This window comes from Caenorhabditis elegans, chromosome X, assembly GCF_000002985.6.
Source record: "Caenorhabditis elegans chromosome X".
NCBI classification, from domain to species: Eukaryota; Metazoa; Nematoda; class Chromadorea; order Rhabditida; family Rhabditidae; genus Caenorhabditis; species Caenorhabditis elegans.
Window position 1 is genome coordinate 10,228,935 of NC_003284.9, and position 24,509 is coordinate 10,253,443.

At 33.3% G+C, this 24,509-nt stretch overlaps 3 protein-coding genes and 2 non-coding genes across 9 annotated transcripts; 1 reads left to right on the forward strand and 4 right to left on the reverse strand.

Annotated features, from left to right (window-relative positions):
• Window positions 1-4,804: 4,804 nt before the first annotated feature.
• zipt-13 (Zrt (ZRT), Irt- (IRT-) like Protein Transporter) lies at window positions 4,805-8,010 on the reverse strand. Its single transcript, NM_077318.8, has 8 exons — window positions 7,924-8,010; window positions 7,221-7,380; window positions 6,962-7,161; window positions 6,648-6,841; window positions 6,404-6,493; window positions 5,863-5,976; window positions 5,648-5,811; window positions 4,805-5,157 (listed from the first exon to the last, which is right to left on the reverse strand). Exons 1-8 carry the CDS (start codon window positions 7,985-7,987, stop codon window positions 5,082-5,084), a joined length of 1,062 nt encoding a protein of 353 aa, NP_509719.2. The 5' UTR covers window positions 7,988-8,010; the 3' UTR covers window positions 4,805-5,081.
• A 2,860-nt stretch (window positions 8,011-10,870) lies between these two features.
• Window positions 10,871-12,105, reverse strand: str-74 (Seven TM Receptor; the record flags this gene model as incomplete). The annotated part of the gene is made up of 3 exons (NM_077319.1): window positions 10,871-10,980; window positions 11,026-11,483; window positions 11,618-12,105. 3 exons carry the CDS (start codon window positions 12,103-12,105, stop codon window positions 10,871-10,873), a joined length of 1,056 nt encoding a protein of 351 aa, NP_509720.1.
• A 1,285-nt stretch (window positions 12,106-13,390) lies between these two features.
• C14H10.2 (JAKMIP_CC3 domain-containing protein) lies at window positions 13,391-23,947 on the reverse strand (the record flags this gene model as incomplete). Of its 5 annotated transcripts, NM_001373465.1 has the most annotated exons (16): window positions 13,391-13,778; window positions 13,824-13,880; window positions 14,294-14,518; window positions 14,561-14,912; window positions 14,965-15,077; window positions 15,125-15,358; window positions 15,671-15,838; window positions 16,125-16,241; window positions 16,339-16,413; window positions 19,358-19,427; window positions 19,494-19,585; window positions 19,633-19,779; window positions 19,901-20,047; window positions 20,266-20,388; window positions 21,986-22,058; window positions 23,855-23,945. In NM_001373465.1, 16 exons carry the CDS (start codon window positions 23,872-23,874, stop codon window positions 13,689-13,691), a joined length of 2,103 nt encoding a protein of 700 aa, NP_001359535.1. The 5 variants fall into 5 exon arrangements, with proteins under 5 accessions (NP_001359535.1, NP_001360623.1, NP_001360624.1 ...); NM_001373464.2 differs by lacking the exon at window positions 15,671-15,838 and having other exon boundaries at window positions 23,855-23,947; NM_001373467.4 differs by lacking the exons at window positions 21,986-22,058; window positions 23,855-23,945 and adding an exon at window positions 20,469-20,555 and having other exon boundaries at window positions 13,394-13,778.
• Window positions 17,653-17,793, forward strand: C32A9.4. The gene has a single exon (NR_071948.1). It is a non-coding gene; the product is annotated as an Unclassified non-coding RNA C32A9.4 (non-coding RNA).
• C32A9.3 lies at window positions 17,653-17,793 on the reverse strand. Its single transcript, NR_071949.1, has one exon. It is a non-coding gene; the product is annotated as an Unclassified non-coding RNA C32A9.3 (non-coding RNA).
• Window positions 23,948-24,509: the final 562 nt, after the last annotated feature.

A 24,509-nucleotide genomic window follows, 5' to 3' on the forward strand; every position in this document is an offset into this window, starting at 1 on the left:
AAAATAATTGCAAAATTTAGCAAACAATTCAAAAGGTTTCAAAAACGTGTACTCTCGTTTCACCGAAGAACATAATAAAGATGTTTCATAATTTTGCGAGCTGAAGCATTCATATTGAACTCTGTCACACCGCAAAAACTCACTATAAATTTTAAAAAAGGCAGTATTTTTTCCAAGTAATCATAAACGTAAGAATATTTAGAACTTTATCGGCAATTTTATGAAGCTGAGAACTTTAAATGTAAGAACCATTGAAGGTTGCTTAGAGAGTACAGAATATTCATGGAAAACACAAAAACCAGAAACTATATTTAAAAATTAAGATTGTTCTTTGTACTAAAAAAACACGTGTCATTAAATTGGTATGTAACAAATAAGTTATTCATCGAATTTATGCAACGTTTTATAAAATTTCCTTTTATTGACAACCACTTAATATGTGAATGTTTTTTTCATGATTTTAATTCGATCTTTTAGCAAAACAAAATGTACTGAAATTTCAAATTGCACAGCACTATGTAATTAGCTGTGATTCCGTGTTCTCTCTCTCTTCTCGAATGAGCCAATTTTGCAGTAAAAGTACAACAATGCCTGTCACTTACAACCATCATTTGTAGGTAAACATGTCAAGGCGTTGGCACGGAAGTCTGTGTCATAAGTAAGTAAAGGAAAAAAATCATTAGGGAATAATGACTCGAAATTGAAAGTTGATTTGAAATTTTTTTGAAAAAAAAACCAATCACAGACTACCATTACTACTACTAGTAACACAGTGATGGAAAGTCATAGGTTTAACCCAAACCATAGAAATGGTCTGTAATCGGATGAAAAAGAGGCTAGATGCGATACAGTTCGATTTCTCTGAATCTCCATGTCCACATATGACAACGTGGCAATCGTGGGAACGCGTTGAACACTAGATTGAAAGATAAATATCGGTTTTTGGTTAGAAAAAAAAGAGTTGTCCGTCAAAAACATTTTTTGAGAAATTATGGGCACACCCTTCTTAATGAATATGTTGTGCAGGTGATAATAAAAAAGTGCAGTGAGCAAATACTATAAAATTTCGTAACAGTTATGAAAACTTGGTAATTTCTTAAATAGTAGGAACCAATTTAATGAATCAAAATATTTTAATATGAAACAAGAACTGATCGAAGTTGTCTTATACTACATATGCATTTGTGAAAATATTTCTCAATGTAACAAGACCACCAATATTGTAAAATACAGAGAAGTGCAAAAAAGAAACCCCAAAAAGAAAACAGAATATTAATCCTCGTGGTGATAGGAAAAGGGGAAATTTTGCTGATGAAGAAGCCTATCAGAATTAAGGTATCAGTATTGAAATATTTTAAAAATTAGAGCAGAAAATGGACATCTAACTTTTAAAGTGACTGAAGCACTTTTGAAATAAATAAATATAAAGTTCTGTGAAAAAAAAACTGCAAAATCCTATAATTCTTGTTAAGGTAGCGAAGTGAAGTAGTTTATCTAAAACATTTTTTTCACTAGTCTAATAATTTCAGATAATTGTTAAAAATATATCCAAGTGATTTGAATTCAAAAAAACTATTGTTTTTTATTTGTTTAAAGATTATTTACTGCTAATAATTATTCTTATTTCGTTTTTTTAATTATTCATGAATTCTATGTGAAACGTTTAGCTGCTAGGTGTAATTTTTAATTTTTTCGAAAAATATTGCTCTTTTCAATATTATTATTCAAGCACAAATAAAAAAATGCCTTTCGAACTAAGTTATTATCAAAATATATAAACTGACATGTGAAACGTGGCTTATTTTTATTTTGTTTTTTATTTAAGCTCTTCCCATTTTTTAAAATAAACTAATAAATTTAAATTTCAACGAAAGGTCAGGAATGGGAGGAGCTTAAATAAAAAATTAAATAAAAAATAAGCCACGTTTCACATGTCAGTTTATATATTTTGATAATAAAAGCTTATTATTTTAAAAATAAACTTCACATATATTAAGAAGCCGTCATCGGAAAGCGAAAAATTAAAATAAAAAACAGATGCGAAAAATGTTTACACGAGTGCGTGCGTTTGTTGCTGTGGTGGGTGCGAGAGTGTCCGAAAGTGAAAACCGTGTCTCTTCCTCTTGCCTCTTCCCGATTCAAACCAGATACCACGTGTAATCGTCAGACAAGACATGCACGGGGTCAGTCAGTCAATGACACTGCTTACGTGGCGCGATGAAAGGAAAGCGAAAAAAAAGCTGACTGAAAAGGCAAGACAATATGAAGGAAAAAGAAGGGTTTATGAGAATGTACATGAAAAACTAGGAAGAACGACAGGAGAAGCAGGAAGAAAATCGAGTCGAAACATTCGTCACAACTTTTGTGTGTTGAATTCAATTCATCTCGTGAACTGAATCACCTGAAGTTCAATCAGTGCCGACGGTTGCGACAAGAAAATAAAACGAAAGAGTTGCAGAAAAACAAAGTAAACGAAGAACTTTTGAGAATTGAGGGCAAACTTGTGAAGCAAGCGGTTTCCACCGGAAATTAAACTTATCACTAGATTGCTTTTATACTGAATCAAAAATTCAATGTTTGAAAAGTTGATTGAAATAAAAACAAAACATGTGTTAAAAGGTGCTACCACTTCGTAGAAGTTTTCTGAAGTAATTATTTGAATCCGCAGTAAATCAAAATGAAACAAGAAATTAATCAAAACTTTCGAAAATTTAATGAACCCAATAATAGTTGTATTAAGTTTTTTGCATACGATTTCCAAAAATTTATTTCCAAAAAGTTTTTTTTAAACCATTTTGACACTTTAATAATTATAGGTATCTATAATTATTAAAATGTCAGAATTAAATTCGTTTAACCTTATTTATACGCACTATTTTCAATAATCGCAGGATATTGCGGAGTTTGGATATTAAGTCTGCATTTTTTTTTATTGATTTTATTAAATTTTTAGCAGATATGTAAAAAATGTTAAATTTTGTGCACCAACCAATTGACAATATACCTTAGTAATTTAAAAATTTGCAGAAAACGACCACAATATGCGATGATGGGTCGTATTTTTAAAATCCAATATCTAGCTAGCTATCAATTTTCAAAAGTTTATACTTCCAAATAAAATTTTTTTCAAAACATTTTATTATGACATTCTTTTTGCCAGGATTTGTTCATTTAAATAATTCAAAAATGCTTGTCCATTTTTAACTGGTGCCAGATACTTTATTTTTGTCTAATATTTTCATGCCCAAAACAAATTTCATTGAATAAAAATTTAAATTCTAAAAATCACGTAATAAAATTTTATATTCCGTGTTTATATTTTTATGTGAAATAGAAATCAATTTGTTAAAGCTACACACTATATCTAAAAAAAGACCAGAAAAAGAATCACACATCAGATTGAAAAGAGCATAAAGAGAAATTCAATTTGAGTCCTCTGTCATGAATGGTCCACTATAAAAGTAGTTGGTTTCAACGGGCATAGAGTGATATGTTGTGGTTACCATTCGTTTGTATGATAACAATCTCTGCTGGTCCTCGCCCAAATTCACGCAATGCAATCATATTCATTGCCTTTCAACAACCCTACTCCACTCTCGAGAGGCTCGTAAACGACCTTTACAGAGGAGGCGAGAATGAGAAGAATTCAAATTGGGTTAATACTTTTAAAAGGAAACGAGGCGACAAAACGAATAAAAAGCAAAGATCTTTGCAAGACAGAGGAAGCAAATTTACGACATAACCACCCGAGTTGGGTCAAGTGTCATACATAGCAAATTTCGCACACAAAAAATGGGATTAGATGGGAATTATTAAGTAACGATATCATTAAATTTTTTTTTGGTAGATGATAAAAAAAGTATCTGATTCATCGAAAAAAAAATTAATATATGTTTTTTATTTCTATTTGACTTGAGCTCGTGCTAATATTATTTTGTTATTTATTAAGTTTGGTGTTTTCTATGCAACATACTTAAACTGAACATATTCAGAAAAATGTTGCCAAACGTTTTAATGTAAAATAAAGTAAATATCCACCAAAATGATGGGCGCAAATTTTTCGTCATTCACAAAATAGGAACTAGTTTTCAGTAAATTAAGACATCTTAAGTTGAATGTTCTCGAACTTAACCAACTCTTTAAAAGCTTTTCATTTGTGCATAAGTGGCATATTTAGGTGAATTAAGAACAAAAAAGATGTTTAGTGTAAAATCCCTACCAATGACAATTCATGTCTGAAGTGAAAAATGACTACGAAAAAAATTTTCGTGAATTTTGTAACAATATTGAAAGAATACAGAACGCGCCTCTCTGATTAATTCCAAATATATGATGTTCCAGCTAAAAATCTCACTCTTCACAACGACTTTACAAATGAATAAAACCTAGTAAATTGAGCAGCTGGTTGGCATCAAGCACAATAGATTAGTAACGTAGGTCCACATAAAGAGCTTCATACGTTTCGTTCTCCATTTGTTTACCACTTGCATGCGGAAAAGCGCAGTTTGTTTCAGAGGAGCACAGGAATTCTTTGGTAAGCACAATGTAATTCCCATCAAAATTGAAAATGAAAAACAATGTGATTTTCTTTTCAGTTGTACTGGGATTTGTTGAAGCATTGATACTACTTGTCCAGTTGTTCACATATGGCATGATGATGCTTCAATGCTCTGCACAAAAATAACTAATGCAAGGAAATTTCCAAAACAGAAAAGACGGGCCCATGTGGGCGGCCATGACATTGTTTCCAAGCAGCACTATGAGCTGTCGTGTAGGCTCCTAGCAACATCATTTTTAGAATATTCAAATGTGATTTGTCATATAAAATGAAATTTAAAGTTCCATCAAATGAAAAATATGAAGAAAGATCTGAACGCAAATTTAGTCCGTTGGTAAACCGGCAAACAGGACCGGTACATTGAAACATGCATATAAAAAATACAGTAATGTTAAAGAATAAGCAAAAAAAAAACTCTACTAGTGGCAAGTAAAATTGGTATCTATATTCAAGGCACGGAATCACTAACCATTTTTCGATAAGGCAAAAGTTACAAATACAAAAATACAAAGTAGTGTAGAGATTAGAAACTTAGAGAATTGAGGAATGACATTGTGAGCACTCCAGTTACGATCATCACCAGTTGTTTCAGGATTTCGCTGTAAATAAATGTTTTTATTGCTACCAACTTGTAATGCGGTCTTATTGTTGTTTTGCAAACTTCGTATTTTATTTTCCATTTCTATAAGTTCAAATAGAGTAAATAAAGTCACAAATAGTTTTGGCGCGTTTAGTTTTTTTTGAGCATTTCTGTGAAAAATTTGCGTCGATCAAACGTATATCATAATTAATATGAGAAAAATTAGCAGAAATGCAAAATCAGAGACAAATTTATTGTGATCTACGCGTGGTCTACGCAATTGTGTCACGAAAACTCTCAAAACAAAGGCATTACACGCGGCAAGACTATTTGAAAATTACACAGTAGATCAATCAAAATTTTAATATTGTTAGAAATATTAAAACTGCTTAAATATACTTAGGTTATTGAGTATGCAGTGGTTTTGGATTCAGTGATATACCACAGTATTCTAAAACTTGCAAAAAAGTCAAGAGCGGTTAATTTTTAAAAATTATCTTAATACTTACACTGGAGATGTTTCAGCGCTAATCTCGGGTAGAAGCTCTGTCAGAGCAATGTTGAGAAATCCTCCTGCGGTGAATGGAAGGAGAGTCTCAATGACCGGAACATTGGAAGTGTGCAGGTGAAGTGCTACTAAAGAACCGAGCACACCAAAAGCAGCAGTAGTAAGCTGAAGGGAATAATAGTTTTGGTTGGCCAATTTAGAATTGCTAGATTTTACCTGCGCTAAAATAGCATTTGTTTTCCCAAAATCAGCACGTAAGAGAATAGCAAAATCACTTATTTCGTGAGGAATTTCGTGGAGGAGAATTGTAATTGTAGTCATAATTCCAAACTGAAATATAATATAAAGATGCTTTTGTATAAAGAAAATTGTGAAACTCGAATGTAAGAAAACATTTAAGACACTGTAAAATGTCCGTCACATACCTCAACCCATGTAAAATTGTAAAATGTTCTATTGTCATCTCAGTTATGGTGTAGGGTTCGTGACCGTGACCTCGACCCAGGGGACCCCCAAAAATAGACTATTCGAGTTAGAAATTTTAGATTATCAGGTAGTTTATGAATATTATATATTTTGTTTAAAAAAAACCATATATTAGTAGCCCAAACCTTTTTTGACTATGATAAATTTTCGCATATCCTTTATGCATGTAAGATGCTTAAAGAACAAGTGTCCTGTCGTTCAACAAATATTTTCATTTACTTTCAACTTTCTTTGTCATTTCAGTCTTCCAGTAGATAGTCGTTTTTCATACCTTTGTAGAAACAAGAAAGCTGCTTCCAACTGCGAGTCCATGAGCAAAATTATCTCCAATATTTGCGAACAAGTTCAAATAGGCACACGCCTGAAAATATTTTCTTCTGAGTTGTTTAATGTATTTTTCTTATAAACATCAATAGCAGTTTCCTTTCTCAAAAATTTTATTCTAGTATATTCCCGATGACCAATGTTTATGATTTGTCGCTATAAACATTCAAAAAGTGAGCGGAACTACTTGCCTTGTGCTGTTCTTCCTCTGACGATGCAAGTTTTGAGATGAGGGAGAACGTAAGGTATCCGGCGAGAACACACAATCCTATAGAAACATGATTTTCGTTACTTTCGTATGCTTCTGGAAGAAGATGCAAAAACACGTCGGCCAGGAGAGAACCAATCGCAAACCCAAGAAGGAGGTTCAATCGACGCTGTCCTTCTAAAAAAATTGAAGTTAAAACGTTTAAAATTGAGAAAAAATGTTAAAGTCGGTATCAATTATTTCATGATTTAAATATTAGAAACACATCTTAACAGCAATTTAATTTTAAAAACATACGCGATGAGGAAAGTAAAACGTGAATATTTGCTGGCAACAGAAACGCTGGGAGAATACCAGTGCTCACTACTAGTGAGCACCCAATGAGAGCATAAATCCACGTGGCAGATGTGACTTCGCCTTTTTTCATATCCTCCTTTTCGCTCTCTGCCATAATCTTCTGTATTTCGGCTGCTTCTTTTCTCAGCTCCTCTTCAAGCCTGCAACAGTGGATCGATCAGCAAAAAAGGGGAAATCTCAGAATGAAAAAAAAACATACACCATAGCATGAGCTCTAAGTGGGTCATGGATTGGCTTTCCTTCTGGGTCCATCAAAGAATCAATTGGCACGTCAGCAAACTCATTGTTAAGTTTGTCACCATTAGCATTACCAAGAATAGACTCCTCAAAAAACTGAGGTCCCGCGGCAGGATGCAAATCTAAAAAAAAACTTCGAAACGTGTTTTGAAAATGACTGACAAATTTAAATAAACTCTAAAATGTCCCAAAATCTTTTTATGCTACTTAAAAATGTCGACAAAAAGCTAAATTCAGCAAAGATCTAATTTCTTTTTCTCGCTAGTACGCTAAGTATTGACCAAACCTTTTTTCAAGTTTAACTTTACATTTTCTTGGCTGCTTATTCAATTAAGGTACATTTTTAGCTCACGAGCGCAAAAAATTTGTATAAAAGAAATCTTAAATTAAAAAACAACAAAAAATAAATTGCCAAAATATTATATGTTCAAAATAGAATAGAACATAAGATTACGGCTTTTAAGACAAAGACAAGATGATAAAAATCGAATATTTTTAGCTCATTTAGTTCATATATGAGAAAATTCAACTGTGAGAAAATTGAACGAAGTTTCAGTAATGTTATTTGCTTCTATACTGCTGTGGGCAATACATTTGTGTTTTTTAAAACTAAAACAACATTTTTCATGGCCGACTATGGGCTTCTTGTTTTTTTGTCCACTTACCAAGAAGCAGTCCTTGTTGAGCATGTATCGCAATGCAAGACGAGAGAAGAATAAACCAAAACATAGTTTTGGCCTTTTTTCTTTACTCTGAAATAATTAAAAACACGGTAAGTGGTAACACGGAAGTAAAGAAACAAAACGGTAAAGACGTCTTTGATTTTTGTTGATTACAGGCAAAAGGAAAATGAAATAATTGTTGAGATGAAGGAGACATAAACCAGTTTCTTGCATTTTTCTTAAGCCTTGACGCTGCTGAGTTTTTTTTTTCCTCAATGGCGTTTTGTTTTCGGCAAGACACTTCAATTGGCGAAGGCAAAAATACGGCGTCGCGGAAATTTCTAGAGCGCTTCTGCGATCAGTTTGGAGGTGTTTCCCCGTTTGATGTGTAATCGCATTAGGAAGTCCATGACCACTATTTTCCAAAAAATAAAAAGGATACCATTGTTAGAAAGTGGATGAAGCTGAATAAATAGGAAGCCTTGGTAATAGGGTGGGGGGCGAGACAGAAGAGATGGAGAGAAATGGAACGGAGAAATATTGGGAATAGTTACGCGTTCGATGTTTGCAACTGGTTTATGATAGGGATAGTTTATGGATAATATATCAACATTTTTCTGATTGACGGTTTGGCAGCAGCAAACAAATTTCCAAATGACAAAAGAATACTGAGAAGGAATCAATAAGAAATAGGGGTCGTGTGACGATTTCCCTCTTCTCAAGTGTAAGAAAAACTGAAGCAGCGGAGTGAACATTCAAACAATAACAAAACTGACAGAGTGGAAGCATTATCAAGAATTGAGACACTGTTTCTAAATATGACAAAAATTGTTCGGAACAAAGAAACTGCAATTCAGAATATATATAAATAAAAATAATGGTATTGCGTACGTTTTAAAACATGCCAACAGTTGTAAGTTGGCGAACTGAAAAAGTATGGTTTTCATACATAATCGACATTTAGACATAAGATATTTGAATGTGTTTTGATAACCAAAAAATGTTGATTTATAAATTGATATTCGACATGGCAATTTGTGATAACGAAAAAACTCACATGAGTTATAAGATCCGATGAATGAAAAACATTTAAGACTGGGGAGGGTCATAGAATTTTTAACTAAAATTGTTGTTGATCAAGCTGATTATCATAAAACGACTACATCACTATACATGGGATATACTAGACATATTGCGTCGCATGTATCTTATTCAAAACAAATGATATGATGAAGACCCAAAGAACAGTTGAAAAAATGGACGTAGATCTGAACAAGGAAATCAAGAAAATCATTCAAAAGAGAAACATACACGATATAATAAGAAGGCAAAGATGGAAAAGTAAAGCGTAATGTATTTTCTTTCCCTTCAAAACCAGATGAATCGGGTTGTTTCGGGGTCCACTGTTGAAGTATGTGAAGAAAAGAGAAAAGGAGAAGTATATGGAAAAGGAGATGTCGTGTAAATTAAGAGAATTAGAGACGCATAGATAATAAGAAAGAAGACGGACATAGAGATTGACAACTGTTTCGTGAAGGTTTCGTGAAGGGCAGATGGATGAGTGGAGTACTTCAAAGAACACTATTTCTTCGTCATTGAAACTATTCTACCTTTTCACTTCACAAACTTGAAATGAACGGAACTTTTTGATAGGTCCGTTATTCTTGTGAAGATGCATCAATCAATAAGTATTAGGTGTAATAGAATCTGGGTCAAGGGAGTATGGATGAGGATGGAGAGAGAGGAGTAGAGAATGAGTGACAAACATCTGCTATGTTGCACGTAGACAACATTGCGAACACATTTAAGAACGTTTGAAGCCAAGTATGTGGAACCATTGAAGATGACCATTATGACTAGTGGAGAAATTATTGAAAGCCATTCCTATGGTGCTAAAATAAAAAATCGTAATAAAAATTTTAAGTCAATTAGTAATTAAAAACTCTGTTTCCACATTTTTTCGACAATCAAAAATACATTCTTCCAGTTTTTGTTCAAAATATGTTTAACTTCTTTAAAGTTTTATCGTAATACTTGGTCGTTTTAACACCTTGAAAATAGTGTTTAAAAATTCTCACTGACCGTACTCCATCATTAATAAACCTTTAAATTTGTTTATTAATTGTTTTGAAAAATTGTAAAAGACATTGAATGATGTGCATATAAATTTTCAAGCAATCGATGAGAAGTCGGGTAAAAAAAAAAGAAAAATTAACTTGAAAAAAACTCAGAAATCAAAATGATTTGTATATCTTGTAACAATCTAAAATAAGCTATGTATAATGCTATGTATTCAAAGTGTTGTTATACAATACTAATACGGAAAATGAAAAATTTTATAAACTAGCAGCCAATTGTAATTGAAAAGCGACAGAAGATGACTCAGAAATCTGTATTGACAAACATAAACCAAAAATCATCAAATGAAACAGTTATGTTTACTTTATCACCACAGTGATGTCGGACTTTCACACCTGTAGTGCATAAAGCCGAATAGAGTGTCTTTTATTTTTCTAACTTGTATCATACAAATTTTAAATGCAAAACGTTCCCAGTTGAACAAGAAAAATCTTAGGTGGAGGCTTCGTAACTGGTAAGTGTGTAGTTTTTCAAATTTTTTATTAGTTTTGCGTATCCATTAGTATTGCATTCAAAGACACTCTCGAAAGTTAGTATTGCAGTCTACAGTAGTCTTTTCGTAATTATTAGTGTTCTACTGTTACTTGCGTATTACATGCCCTCATTTTAAAAATAATTTTTTAAGTTATGAAAAAAAAACGTGGGCCGGTTTGGTGCATAGTTGAACCTTCGAGTTCAAAAAGGTGTTTTGGGACGGTGCCTGAAATTATGTTAATGTCACTGCTGAAAAAAGAAAACAATTTTCTAACAAAACACAGTTTTGGAAATACACATTTATGTCAATAAAATTGGTAAAAATCATGCTGATCCTCTAATTCATAATTGTTTTAACATGTCTCCTTTGATTTTCTTTATTGATTTGCTGGGAATCTCCTTTCGTTTGTTCCGTTCTGCTTCCTGACAATAGACTCCAGTATCTTTCTAAAAAAAAACTTATCAAATCAATCAAATGGATTTTTTTCAAACCGTGAATAATGTTCCGATATTCTGTTACAATCATCAGAAAAGAAATACTATCAAATGGTGGATAAAAGCAAATAAAAGAATAGAGCCATCCAGTTTGCCAACTGAATTTCGAAAAAAAAAAGTGAAAAAATGACGCAACAACTGGACACAACAGAACTGGAACAGCCGGCAAGACTAACAATACCGTTGGTCCTATACTTTGAAATATTAAAGCCTTGAAAAATTGACGTTGGAGTTTCCTGTTTTTCGACGAAAATTTTAGCAGCTGTTGTTTCATGTTGAAATGCATTTTCAAGCCGAAGTAAAACATGATAGCATAATGAATTGAAATGAGGGAGACGGCGGATAAGAAAAAATAAATACTGTTCCATCTTATAGTTTCATTCAAATTGTATGTAAGAGCAATGAATCGAGGAATTTCCTTGATAATCAATCCGTAGTTTTCAAATATTTCATCTCTATAAAAAATAAGTGGATTAAAATGATAATTTCCTCAAAGCAGGGGAAAAAATTGTGTTACTCGTAATTGAAGATTTTATCTATGCATACTAGACAAAAGTTGCACTGAATGAACTTCTTAAAAACCACTTACTGAACATACGAATCAGATATGTTATCTGGTAAACAAAATAAATAAAAAACACAAGAATAGATTACTCCAGGAAGAATAGGATACATCATCAATAGTACACCCCCAAAACCATCAAATAACTCCATGACATTTGTATTCATCAAACAAGAATATCGATAGACAAACTGTACCGCAATGAAAGCTAGTATGGTTACATAAAGCCCTGCCCATACTGATATAAAGAATTCGGGTAGTGTTTGAGAGCTCGTCCAAAAATTCAAACTGAAGAACATCAAACTGTTGTTATAATTATGAGCGAATGGTCTGGCAAGGATTTCTATTCCCGAAAACAATATTCCCAATAATGAAAATATCAAAATCATTTTTTTATACGTGCCAATCAAATTTTTAACAAAGAAGGTGGTCAAGTAAATTACAAAAAAGTTAGTTAGGAAACTTGCGCAGAAGCCATTTTTAGAGAAAATATTAACCAAAGCCAAGGCTACCATTCTCGATATACAGACTTTTCAAGTAAAACAGCAATGAGTGTTTTATACCGATAGGAGCCTTTATCATCTCAAAAAAAACGGAAATTAAAACAAGAAAAAATGCGTTTCTCAAGCATGATTGTTTCTGTTCACAACAGTCTATATTACTTTTCCGGTTTTGTCATTCAATTAATATCGTATACAGAGTCGCCCACTATTATGACGACTAAACCACGTGCCCATAAAAAACTGATTTCATGATTCAAAATGAAATTTTGGCATATGCAAATGTACGTTTTCTGTAACTGCTTGAAGCTTCTGACACCTGCGGGGATGTTATTGGTAAATTTTGAACAGCTTAAAAGTTGCAACAAAGTTTCTGAAAGTAATTTCGAAAAAAATAATATTTTGAAGTGACTTATGAATTTTTAAAGTTCTGAAAATCTACCTATTTTGCCAATAAATGATCGTATTCATTTAATAATAAAATACGTACTGAATGGTATGACTGAAAATGTCCGTTTTCTGTAACTGCTTGAAGCAGGGGTGTGCGGCAAATTTGCCGATTTGCCGAAAATTGCCGACTTACCGAGCTCGGCAAATTTTCCGATTTGCCGAATTCGGCAAATTTTAAAAAACCAGCAATTGCCGATTTGCCGAGCTCGGCAATTTTCAAAAAAGTAGATTTGCCGAATTTGCCGAGCTCGGCAAATTTCGAAATTTGCCGCACTCGTCAAAAATTTGACAGTACAATTTTGACTAAAACTATTGATTTTTTAGCCAAAAATTTAGTAAAATGACACAAAATTGAGCTATTTTGATGCTTAAACAGACATACTACGCGGAACTTATTCAGAAACCAGATGTGTGTTAAGAATTCAGTAGTTTTGGTGCTCCAGAAAACATTAAAAATATTAAATTTTTCCGAGTTTGTTAAGCACGGCAAATTTGCCGAATTTGCCGAATTCGCCGAGATCGGCAAATTTGCCGAGTTTGCCGTGCTCGGCAAATATTGAAAAATGAGATTTGCCGAATTTGCCGAGCTCGGCAAATTTAGAAAAACCAGCAATTGCCGATTTGCCGAGCTCGGCAATTTTTTCCATTTGCCGCACACCCCTGGCTTGAAGCTTCTGACACCTGCGGGGATGTTATTGGTAAATTCTGAAAGAGCTTAAAATTTGCTACAAAGTTTCTGAGAGAGATTTCGAAAAAAGTTAGTTTGAGTTATGAGTTTTTAAAGTTCTGAAGATCTACCTATCTTGCCAATAAATGGACAAAACTGGACCACAGTTCTATTTTTTATATTCAAATTTTGAATTTGTATTTTTATTCAATGTTCGTTTTCAAATTATACAAATACAAAGTTAAGCAATAAAAGTATGAATAAGTGAGTTGCTGCATTCCAATAAATGCTTCCCGATATTGGTGAAAATAGAACTTAAGAAAAAAAACTCTCGGGAGTTGAAAATATTTTAGAATCATAATCGAAAAATTGATAATATTTCCAAAAAGAAAAGTAAATGGAATTCAATGAAAGATGTGGGATGAGGAGGAGAAGGAGGTGTCATAAATTAGAAATTGCACATATTGGATATCAAAATTGTCTATTCGTCATGCTCGTCTGGTGAGACGATACCTTCACTGCTGTTTGACTGCCACTCCGCAGATGAGTCTACCGAGCTGTATGGGCGAATCTGAAATGATTTATATGTTTCATTTGCAAGAAAGCATGTTCTTACCTTATGATGGGCGGTGGAGATTTCCAATGGTGAGTAGAATGTGTTCTTGCGGATATCCTGAATATATACTTATGAATCAGTGCTGTGCGGCTCTCGGCTCTCGGCGCGAGCCGAGAGCCGACATTTTGGGCTTTTTGCCGAAAATTAGGTGTTTTTTCGGCACTCGGCGCGAGCCGAGAGCCGCACAGCACTATTATGAATGCATGATTTTTACCTAATTTGCCAATTATGCTGATAAAAACAACCGGCATTGCAAAATATTTCGGAGATTTGTATTTGAAATTTTGAAAATTCAATTTTCCTTGTAAAAATAGAGAGAGATATCATTTTAAGAGTGTTTAACAACTATTATTTACTTTTTTAAATGTTATTTGAGCATTGTACAAGCGTTAAGAAGAACGAAACACTATTGGAGTATTTAACCCAATAAAAGAAGTACATAACCTTAGGAACTGAAATTTAACACATACCTTGATTATGAGTGCGATATTTGCAGCAATCTTCCCTTCGTCGCAATTATTCTCTCTTGAGAACATTACTAGTTCTTCCTGAATTCTGCTAGCATCTTCAAGTTCTGACAACTTATTGATCTTATCACAAAATGATCTGTGTTGGAGCAGCTTCTTTTTCAAGGCTTCAATAATATCTGATTGAGACTGGAACTGACGTTCCAAATGAGCATTGAATTCTTTCACCTGAAATTAAGAAAAATGGGTTTGCACTTTTTTTCAAACTACCTCAATAAGTTCCTCTTCCAAATGTTTTGAAATAGATCCATCATTTTCTGACTTCTTTGCAGCTTCGTACAGTAGCTCGTAATCATGAATTTTTTCGAGGGCATTTTTAAGTCTGTATTTTGCTTCTTCGTATCTTCTCTCTAACTCTGTTTTTATTTCAGGCCGTTGTTCATCTCTGTATGCTGCATATTCTTTCTCAAGATTTTTGAACTTTTGATCAGCTTCCTTCTTATCTTCATGCATTTTCTCAATTTCCGCTTGTTGCAGTTCCACTGTGGCTTTTAGCTTTTTAAGTTCTTCTTCTTTTTTCAAAGCTTCTTCTTGTGACGACGATACAACGGATTGTAATTGACTGAAAAAAACAAATTATAGTTTTCTAGTTATAAAAAATAAAAAATACTAACGCGCTTAAAGCTTCGGTCATTTTTCGTTCTCTGCTTAAATCACTTTCTTTTCCTTGCATCTGAAATCTTATTTTGCCCAGTTCCTTTGAAGCTGATCTGAGTTCTTCATTAATCTGAAAAAAATTGATTTAAATTTTTTCAAGAAAAGTTGGTAACTTACGCTAACATTAGCGGCTTCAGCTTTCTCAAATTTTTGTTGTAATGCGTCGACTTGTTCTGATTCTGATAATGTTGGTTTAACCGATGGAGCAGCAGCCTTGTGATCCTCCAATTCCTTTTTGATTAATGCAATGCTCTTAAGTTGATTCGCATGTGCTTTCTTCACTTCATCAAGTTCTTTGAGCAATTGAGTTTTTTCTGATTCAAACGTTGATTGTTTCGCAGCAATTGTATCCTAGAAAATAACTTGTTCAGAACTAATTTGACCGACTTTTGCAAGACGCTTATGTGTAATTTTCGATATCAGATTATTTTACATTTGTGCCATACTATCCTTAAACCTCCAAGCCTACATAGCTGGTAAAAAATTATATGATATTTCGATCAGAAAGTTATTAAGGAACTTTGAACCACAATATAACCCTTCATCCTCAGAATAGTTAAGGCATTACAAACTTAAATACAATATTGTAATCACACAGCAATTTTTCAAACGAAAAAAAAAACCACTTAATAACAATTAATTTTTTTCGCAAACACATCAAACCTGTTGTTTTTGATTTTCTTCCATTTCGAGCACTTGAAACTCGAGCACATCATTTCTTTCAGTTTGAGATGCAATTTGCTGTTTGAGGTCATCAACAGTTGTTTCTAAGCTTCGAATATGTTCTTGTTGACCAGCAATGGTCGATTTGAGTTGAGCAGTTTGGGACATCTGCAACATTTGTTAGTTCATGCAATGGGGGATATGAACACACAACTAAACACGCCAAATCAACATATCAATCGGAATGATCAATTGGGAGGATAAGAGGGGGAGTTGCTACGTAATTGCCAGCTGGTATTTTGTTTACACAAGACCAGTGGCCGTAGTCTTTTTTGCCCTTTTTTTCGGTAATCACGTCAGATCGGATTCCCTCAATGTTCTGCTCTTTTATGCTCAAAAATTTTCAAGAAACGGGTAGATCTAGAAAAAGTATTGACTGATACTATCAACTAACCATATCCTGTGTTGCGTCGATGACAAGTTGTTGTTGTTCGATTGTCGAATTGGCAAAGCTGATCTGGTCTCGCAAGAAACTTTCCTCGCTTAGATCAGAAGTGTTTAGTTGTAGTTCCTGAATATTATTATTTGGATAAACTTGATTGGGATTAAAATCATTAGATTCACAAAAATCATATTTAAAAGTGAATCATATTTAAAAGAACACTCACATTCAATGCCCTTTGCAGCTCGGCGTTTTCCCTATACAACGCTTGATAGTCGGTTTCAATATCCTTGGCAAAAACCTGTAAATAAACGTTGATTCAAAATGAAGTAACCGATTAGGTGAAGGCTATCTAGATGGTTATCTCCAAAAACACATGAAAAAGAACGATTGATGATGACGTCGAGAATCTTATACATAATTTACGTTGTGGTGAATATTCAAAACCGAAATTCATAGATTTTCAAAAGATGCGTATCATTCGGTAGGAGGGGACACTTGGAACATCCGAGAATCCCGAGTTTACGGTCTAATTCACACAATTTCACGATTTTCTAATCTCAAGTTGACCTGCTTAATTTAAAATTTATTCGTGAATTATGAATTCACAATAATAATATTAATAACGATTAAAAATCAATGTTTTTCTTGAAAGAAGCGGGTAAACGCAACAAAAGGTGTTTTGCAAAGAAAAACATCCCGTCAGTATCGTATCACCGGCGAATTGAGATACATAGAGGGTGCGTCTTAATTTGATTCTAAGAAAGTGATTGATTACCGTTTGTCGCTGGGTGTTCAAGGGCAATACTTCCAATGGAACTTGCTGCTACCAATGAACTAATTATCACAATTTCTGACCCTAGAAGTTTTCAAATTGGAAAGATTTTGTGAAATATAATATCCATCATCTGAAACTCTAACACTTTTTAAAATATAAATAAGTAATCCTACTGACGTACTGTATTTTCTTATTATTCTTGCCCCCTGTTATAATTGCATATTCATTAGGCTTATCCCCAAAATGAATAACTGAAAAACAGTCTTATAGTTTCGATTAATTTTGCACCCACCAAATTTTCATCTTCTACGCATACCACAATTATAATAGGCAAGAAAATTTCAAGATGTTTTGGTTGCTTTGAAAGCTTTTTGAAAGACAGTTCACGTCATTTTCAATATCTTAAGTCTTTTCGGTTACCATCATGACATGTTTTTGTTCAGTTATACGTGAAATTCCAATATGTTAAGTTTAAAACGAGACATTGGAACATGGTTTCAGGTTTGATATTTTCTAAAACTAAAGACGAAAAAAAAAGTAAAAGAATACATTGCGATAAAAATTGCGGTGTTCTAAAAATGAATAGATAAAAATGATAGAACTATAAAACAAATTCCACAATTTAATACGAAAGTTGTTTGAAAATCATTTCCAAAAAGTTAACAACTCTTAAAATTGAATGCTGGGCAGTAAACCTATCAGAAAACTGACTCAATGTTGAAATAAACCTTCAAAGCGAACGTTTTCTTCCCTACTGTGCAGACTATACAGGTTACAATGTGAGTCATGCTGTGGTTGTGGTCATGACGTAAATGAAAATGGTTAGCATTTTTAATTAATCAATTTTGCATAAGAATGAAATGCAGCGGCACTAACCTTATGCGGGAAGAAGTGGAGGGGTGAATGTAAAGGGACAAGAACACATTGACATTTTGAATCCACATCTCCACTTTATCAAATTAAAATGATCAAGTGACAGACAAAAGGCTTTGAAGGTTAATCCATGCAAGAAACAGATGGAACAATGAAAACTTTTGGAACTACGGTTAAAGAACATTAGCGAGAAAATAAGGAAAAACCGCACCCCAACGACGGAATTGTCGGCATCTTATATTTCCGAAAATTAGTTTCCTGAGTCTCGCATTTTTTACTATTATTATACTTCTTGATTTATAGACTTTTACCTTCTTCAATTACTGGCTTCTTCAAGCTAAAATCACAAGCATTTGTAAAGACAACGAAAAATAGAAAATATCCGAGGAGGATGAAGATAATGAGTTAATAGGAGGAAGCCGAAGTAAAAGCAGATGAATGATTGTTTAGCCTCCCACAAACCATCAAACAGTTTTTTATAGATATCCCCTCGTCTCATTTACGATTCGTGAGGAGAATAGACTAACGTTTATCAAAAAGTGTGGTCATAAAGATGTAAAGTGCGCTGGTCACACACATACACGACAAGATAAATTGCTTGCAAAATGCAACAAAAAACTTAAAAATCTAGTTTATTGGAGTTGAACTTTATTATTTATAAAAAGTACGTTCTAATCTAAACTTTTATGGTTGATTTTGAACTGACTCGGTTGTGCTCAAAAACATTTGTGCATTTTGATTTGAAAAGTTATCAGAATATTTTGAAAAACTATTTCATTGTAGCTGAAAAACTGATAATCAAAAAAGGAATAGCGGGGTTTGAAACATTGAAAGTAAGTTCTAAATTCCTGAAGTTTTAAATTGGATGGTGAATTGAATGTATGTTTTATTGGATAATTGGATTTTTTTTCCAAATTTTTTGTTATCTACGGTTAAGTTGAGATTATTAAACAGATCAACAACTCATTCAGTTTAAAATTTTGAATAAGAAAACGTACAGTTTAATATAAAAATGTGAACGGTTGTACAAAAAAAACCTGAGGCACGATTTAACAAAAAATTGTTTTTCTCGAACATCTGAACTTGATGAATGTGTCTTTAGAGAGTTATCGTTTTGTGTTTCAAACAAAAAAAAATAAACACGAATTTCTGTTTACTTCTTCCAAGTTATAAAAATTGTTTATTGCCTGTGGGCGAGTTAATAAGATTAGCTACTACTTAAGAAAATTGCTTGTCTTCTTTCTGCTCTTTTTGAGCAATCTAACTTTGTATGTACTTGTTTCAGTGAAAACTTTTATGAATATCCCGTATTGATTGTTAATCAAGGAAGTACACAAACTATGAACACAATTTATTCGAAAATATTTAGTTATGCGTTTCATACTTGTTCCCCTCAATTTTCTATCACATGGATCTTGTAAATAATTTTTAACAGGATGATTCACAAATATATTTGGAAAAAAACAAGTAGTATAAGCTGAACGTCATGAATATCGACCACCAATGTTTAAGGAATAGAAAAAAGCTGGCGTGTGACACATACACGCATCAAAAGTTTCTTGACAAACACTAAGGAAACTAAAGACGGACAAACCTCTTCGAAATCCTCTGTAATCGTATCAAGGCTGACTGTGCTGGCTGCTGAACAATCGCTTCCACCATTGCTGCAAAAATAGGATTATGCAAACGAGAAGAATCATTGAAAATAGGTTCTGGTCGTCAAGACTTACCTCATTCTGTCATCGTCGTTTTCACTTTTCTTAAGACATTTCTGCAAACGCTTAAATTTCTGCACCAGCATCTCATACCGTTTGTCCTTTTCCTAAAATTGAAAGGTTTATTCTAATTGATCAAAGGAATGAAAATTACATAAGCTGAACTGCGGAGGGCCGTGATACATTTCGAGTACTCCAAGACTTTGTTTCGATAGCGACTGAGTTCTTCGAGTTTTTCTGGAGAAACACGTTTTTCCTTGAGACACGCGTTTTCTTTGAGAAGCCGTTCGTGAATGTCTTTCTGAAAATAAAGTTGACCATCAACAATACCGTTAGATGTTTCAAAACTAAAGTGTGCTAACACACGAAAAACTTGTCTTCATAAACTATTTAGGTTTAAACGATCCTATTTGTTCACTGACCAAAGTAAGAAAATCATCACGACTATGACTGAATCGTTGCTCGACTTTTTTCACTTCTTGCTGAAGAACCTTGTTTCGATCAGAAAGTTTTCTGTTGGCATCAATCATCGGGCGTTGTCCCTTTTCCATATCAACTATTTTCTTTTTCTGAAAAGTTGTTGTATGATTATAGGTAGTCATAATTATAATTGTGGGGGATAATTGATAATTTTTGCAAAATGTGTTTCTTAATAAATTTTTGAACAATAATCTTACTTGTTTCTTAATAATTTTACTTTGGGGCACAATTGGGCATCAATCTTAAAATTGGTATTCCCAAAAAGTTTGAGTTTAAATATAGTCCATTTTCTATGTTATTTCCTTACCAATTCAGCTTTGTTAATTGTCAACGAAGAATTCAAAGTTTCCGCATCCATCAATCTTTTTTCAACTTCTTCCATTTTCCCAAGCCATCTGCTCCGTTCTTTTTCATGTTCTTCTTTGCTGACCTGAACCGACATATTATTAGTTTTTTGTGATCGAAAAAATCTTGTATCTCAAAGTTTTGTTCATTTCAAATATGCCAAACCTGTATAGGAGCTAAGTCAAACGTTGTGACTGTAGCTCTGCGATTCCGATCAATGATTCGTGGCACTCTACTCATCTGAAGCTTTTGTTTTAATATAATAAGTAGGAATGTTTAAAGATAATAAAAAAGTGTGTGTCACAAAATCGAAGTTTTTTTTCTCATATCCCAGTGAAAGCAAAAAAACTACTGAACAAAAAGAAGGCTAAAAAGAAAAACTTATCGCGCAGCAAAATCATCAGAAAATGAAAATCACTGTTTGTGTGTGTGTGGCATGACTATGTGTTTTCTCAAGATCAAACCGTCGAAAAAACCATTATAATCTGTGAAGTACACATGAAAAGACTCGAATACATTTTCTCTCACAAACAGTGTTCGTCTATTCACTAAACAAGAAAAACTAATCAAAAGAATATAAAAAAGTATGGTAATAACCCGACAGACTGCTCTCTTCATTAGGGGGCAAAAAGGATTAGATGAGTGAAAGGAAACGGTATGAGGGAGAGTGACGTAGAGAGAGAAAGAGTACCTTACAAGGACATACTCATGTATTGAGAGTCGTAATTGCAGGTGTCTCTGTGTGCGCACAAAAAAAGACGGACCAGTCTGACTGGGAAGGTTGAGAATATCCAATTCCATTGCACTATGTAGAAATTAACAGGCACAAAAAATGACACATGTTTATTTATTATACCAATTCAGACTTTTGTTTGACTCAAATAAGATAGGAGTTTTGGCTGAATTTTATATATTTGTATGTATACCAAAAACAGTAAGAATGGTCTTTTTTTTCTTTGTTAGGCGTAATAATGATTATTTTATAAAAGATTTGACAAAAGCAAAATTGATAATATTATTAAATGCCAAATGAAAATGCTTTGGTTTAAGACTAAGATAGAAAATACAGGAATTTGAGTTGTGATCATGAAACGTAGAAAACCAGTTTACAAAAATTTTAATAATATGTAAAATTCATATGATTAGAAAATTTCTGTAAAACAGGCTTACAATGAAAGCTTCCAGTAAAAGCTCAATAAAAGCTCAGAGTCACTAGAAAGGTTAAAATAATCATTTGTTTAAAATTGAAACAATAACTTTTGAAATTATGTTTAAAAATGTTTTTAATAAACGGAAATTAAATTATTGTCAAAAGTGTTTCTTTTGAAGCGAATTTTGAAGTACTAAAAAAAATATACTTGGGCTTAGGCAAACTTAGCATTTTCGTTGCCGCACGTCATCATGTGCCTTTTGATAAATTAGGGTTGGAAGAAAGAAATGAAACAGGCGGAATGGTTTTGCAACAAAGACGTTGATCTCCAACAGTGATTCTATTTCTTTTGATTCGGTTCTAACCGGATGACCCACCCCACCCCCATCTCAAAATGACCTATTTTTGATGTCAATTTATGCAAAAGCTGATAGAGGGATTATTCTCCCTATCTGATATCATTCATAATCACCCCGTCCGTACGTTTGTTTGACTTTCACCCTTTCATATCAAATTATCAAGTGAAACTTACATAGGTCTTCTCACCGAACGCCGATGGCATCCTTGACGGTGTTCCTGTTCGAAACGGGCTTTCGGGCATTGATCTGTAAATTCAATAAATTTACTATATATGCCTACAATGGAATTGTGCAGTGAACCGAAAAATGAAAGTTTTTCACGGATTCTTTGAGTCTATCCGGCCTTGTAAATTTTAAATTTCACAGCTGTTTTTTTCTTTGGAACTGGAACGAATAAAAATTCACTTTAACGTATATTTTTTTTTCAAGTTATTAATTTTTCAGTCAAAACAAGACTCTACAATCAGCGGAAAAAACAAATAGTTTGTTTTTGTTGTATAAATTTATAAAAAAAGTTTACAATTACCTACTTTTTTTGATATTTGCCAGTCCCCCACTTCTCAGTTTTGAATTGGAATCGGAAATTTTCAAAACTCTCTTATTTCTCATTCTTTCACCAACTATAGTCAAAAGAGGAGAAGCTCTTCGCTATCATGTCATCTTTGACATTACAATTTTGCCTTTACCCATTTATCAATAATTCATTATTTTGCAAACGCCGAGTTCGTGAAAAGAGTTTCTCCTTCTCCACCCTCTCGCGATATCAGATGCACAAAGTGTAACGGAAGTAGAGGTGGGAGAAAAAATAGGTGCTCATGAATTGATTAAATCGCATGAGAGAATGAGATAAGCTTGAGAGAATAAGACAAGGAAACACTGATTTTGATGAGCACAACGACGAAATTGTTTCATGAGATTTTCATTTAACCGGGATCACAACATCAAACAGCTGTATGAAAGATAATCATAATGTTTGAACATTTATTAGAAAACTAAGTAAAACGTTTTAAAATTAAAAAAAAAACTGTTTGCAAATACTTCACGAGAAAAGTGACAGAAAAAGCTAAGCGAAACGAAATGTAGTAATGATACGTTTTTGTGATTTTCGATAAACATTGAGATCAGATTGAGTTTCTTTCACTAAAATCTAATAGGGGGACTTTTTCAAACTATGCTGGTTTAACTTGACAGATCTGTCAACTGTGGCAAAAATCGGGAGTTCATGATCCGAATATCTCACTATTTGTGTGCATTTGGCGTAAAATCGACTTGAAATGTGATATGTGTCAAAGACATTGAACACAGTATAGTTGACAACATTTGTATGACTTGAAAAGCGCCCCCCCCCCCCCGCATCTAAAAAACAGGGAGATGTAAATAGAAAAAGTAACGTTTTGGTAAGAAATATATCCTTGAAAGTTTTTCCCTCAGCTAACTTTGTATGTAGGTAAACAGTTTTTTTGGCAAATGCTACCAGCCACTTTGAAATTATTCATTGTAAACAGAATAGTATGATAAAAAGTTTGAACTTTGCCACAAAAGGGCCGAAACGTTGCAAGTATTGTGGAGGATCGAATAAACCTTGTTAAGTTGGGAATTTTTGGCACTACTCCGCATTAGAAAATAAATGCCAGCTGTTTCAGTTCTTTTGATAGTATTGGAAAACAAAATAGTCTAGCTTGCTTATTTAGCATAGGTCAGTGTAAACATGAAGTAGCTGACAAAAATTCAAAAATGAAAAGGGGCCTTTATAGAACAAAAAAGCAGAACAAAAATTAATAACCACATTAAAAATATTTGTTCAAACTTAACAAATCTTTTAACTTACCGTTTAGACACTGATTTTTTGAAACCTAAGCACCCAATCATTTTTCAGGAATTTTTTTTGTTGGCACCAATTTTTGGTAGAACAAAAAAAAGAAATATGTAAATGAATCATTATCACATTTGACCTTTTTTTACAGCTCTCAACAACGCTTTTATTGACTATACAAATATTGTGGACCTCTCAAAAAATTGGTCCCCCAAATTATCTAACTTACGTGCGTTCGTTGCCGGACATTTTTTTGCGCAGCTAATACCCGTGATCTTAACGAACAATGATGCAAATGACGCCGATTTTCTGATTAACCTGGAAAATTCCAAAATTAAATGTAACCAATGTGCTGCTGAATGAGGAAAAACACGAGCTCGTGGGAGATAACAATGCGGAAGGAACAAAAGAGAACGTATAATAGGAAGTTGATCTGTCAAAAGTTTAGCTCCAAAATGGGAAAAATCACATATTATACATACTATAAAAGACGTGGTTCTAAGAAAAATAAGTGAACATAGAAAAGATATAGAATGACAGTGCAAACAGCTGACCGGAGAAGAGAAGAAGCGTCCAGCTTTTCTTAACCTCACTGATAGCCAATCATATACACGCTTGGACGAAAGGGTTGTGAAAAGCACGGGTGTTGCACAAAAATAAGAAGATAATGAAAACGAGGATGAAATTCCACTTCTCGGCGAATATCTATGATTTTATGCTCTGTACGATGAGTTAACACAGTTCAAGATATCTTTTGAAAATAGAAAAGTAGAAAAGCAATCAGAATGAAATCATGAAAGTTATAATTCTCAAAGCTCGAACTAGATATTCACAATTATGGAATGGAGTCATAAAATACTGAGAGTTGGTTTTTTTTTGAGACA

Excerpts from the sequence above, each read along its gene's own strand:
- zipt-13 (NM_077318.8), bottom strand. The coding sequence starts at position 7,987 with ATGTTTTGGTTTATTCTTCTCTCGTCTTGCATTGCGATACATGCTCAA. Across the intron at positions 6,842-6,961 it reads CGTTTTACTTTCCTCATCGC|AAGGACAGCGTCGATTGAAC; the intron begins GTATGTTTTTAA and ends CAATTTTTTTAG. Across the intron at positions 5,977-6,403 it reads GCTTTCTTGTTTCTACAAAG|TTTGGAATTATGACTACAAT; the intron begins GTATGAAAAACG and ends ATTATATTTCAG.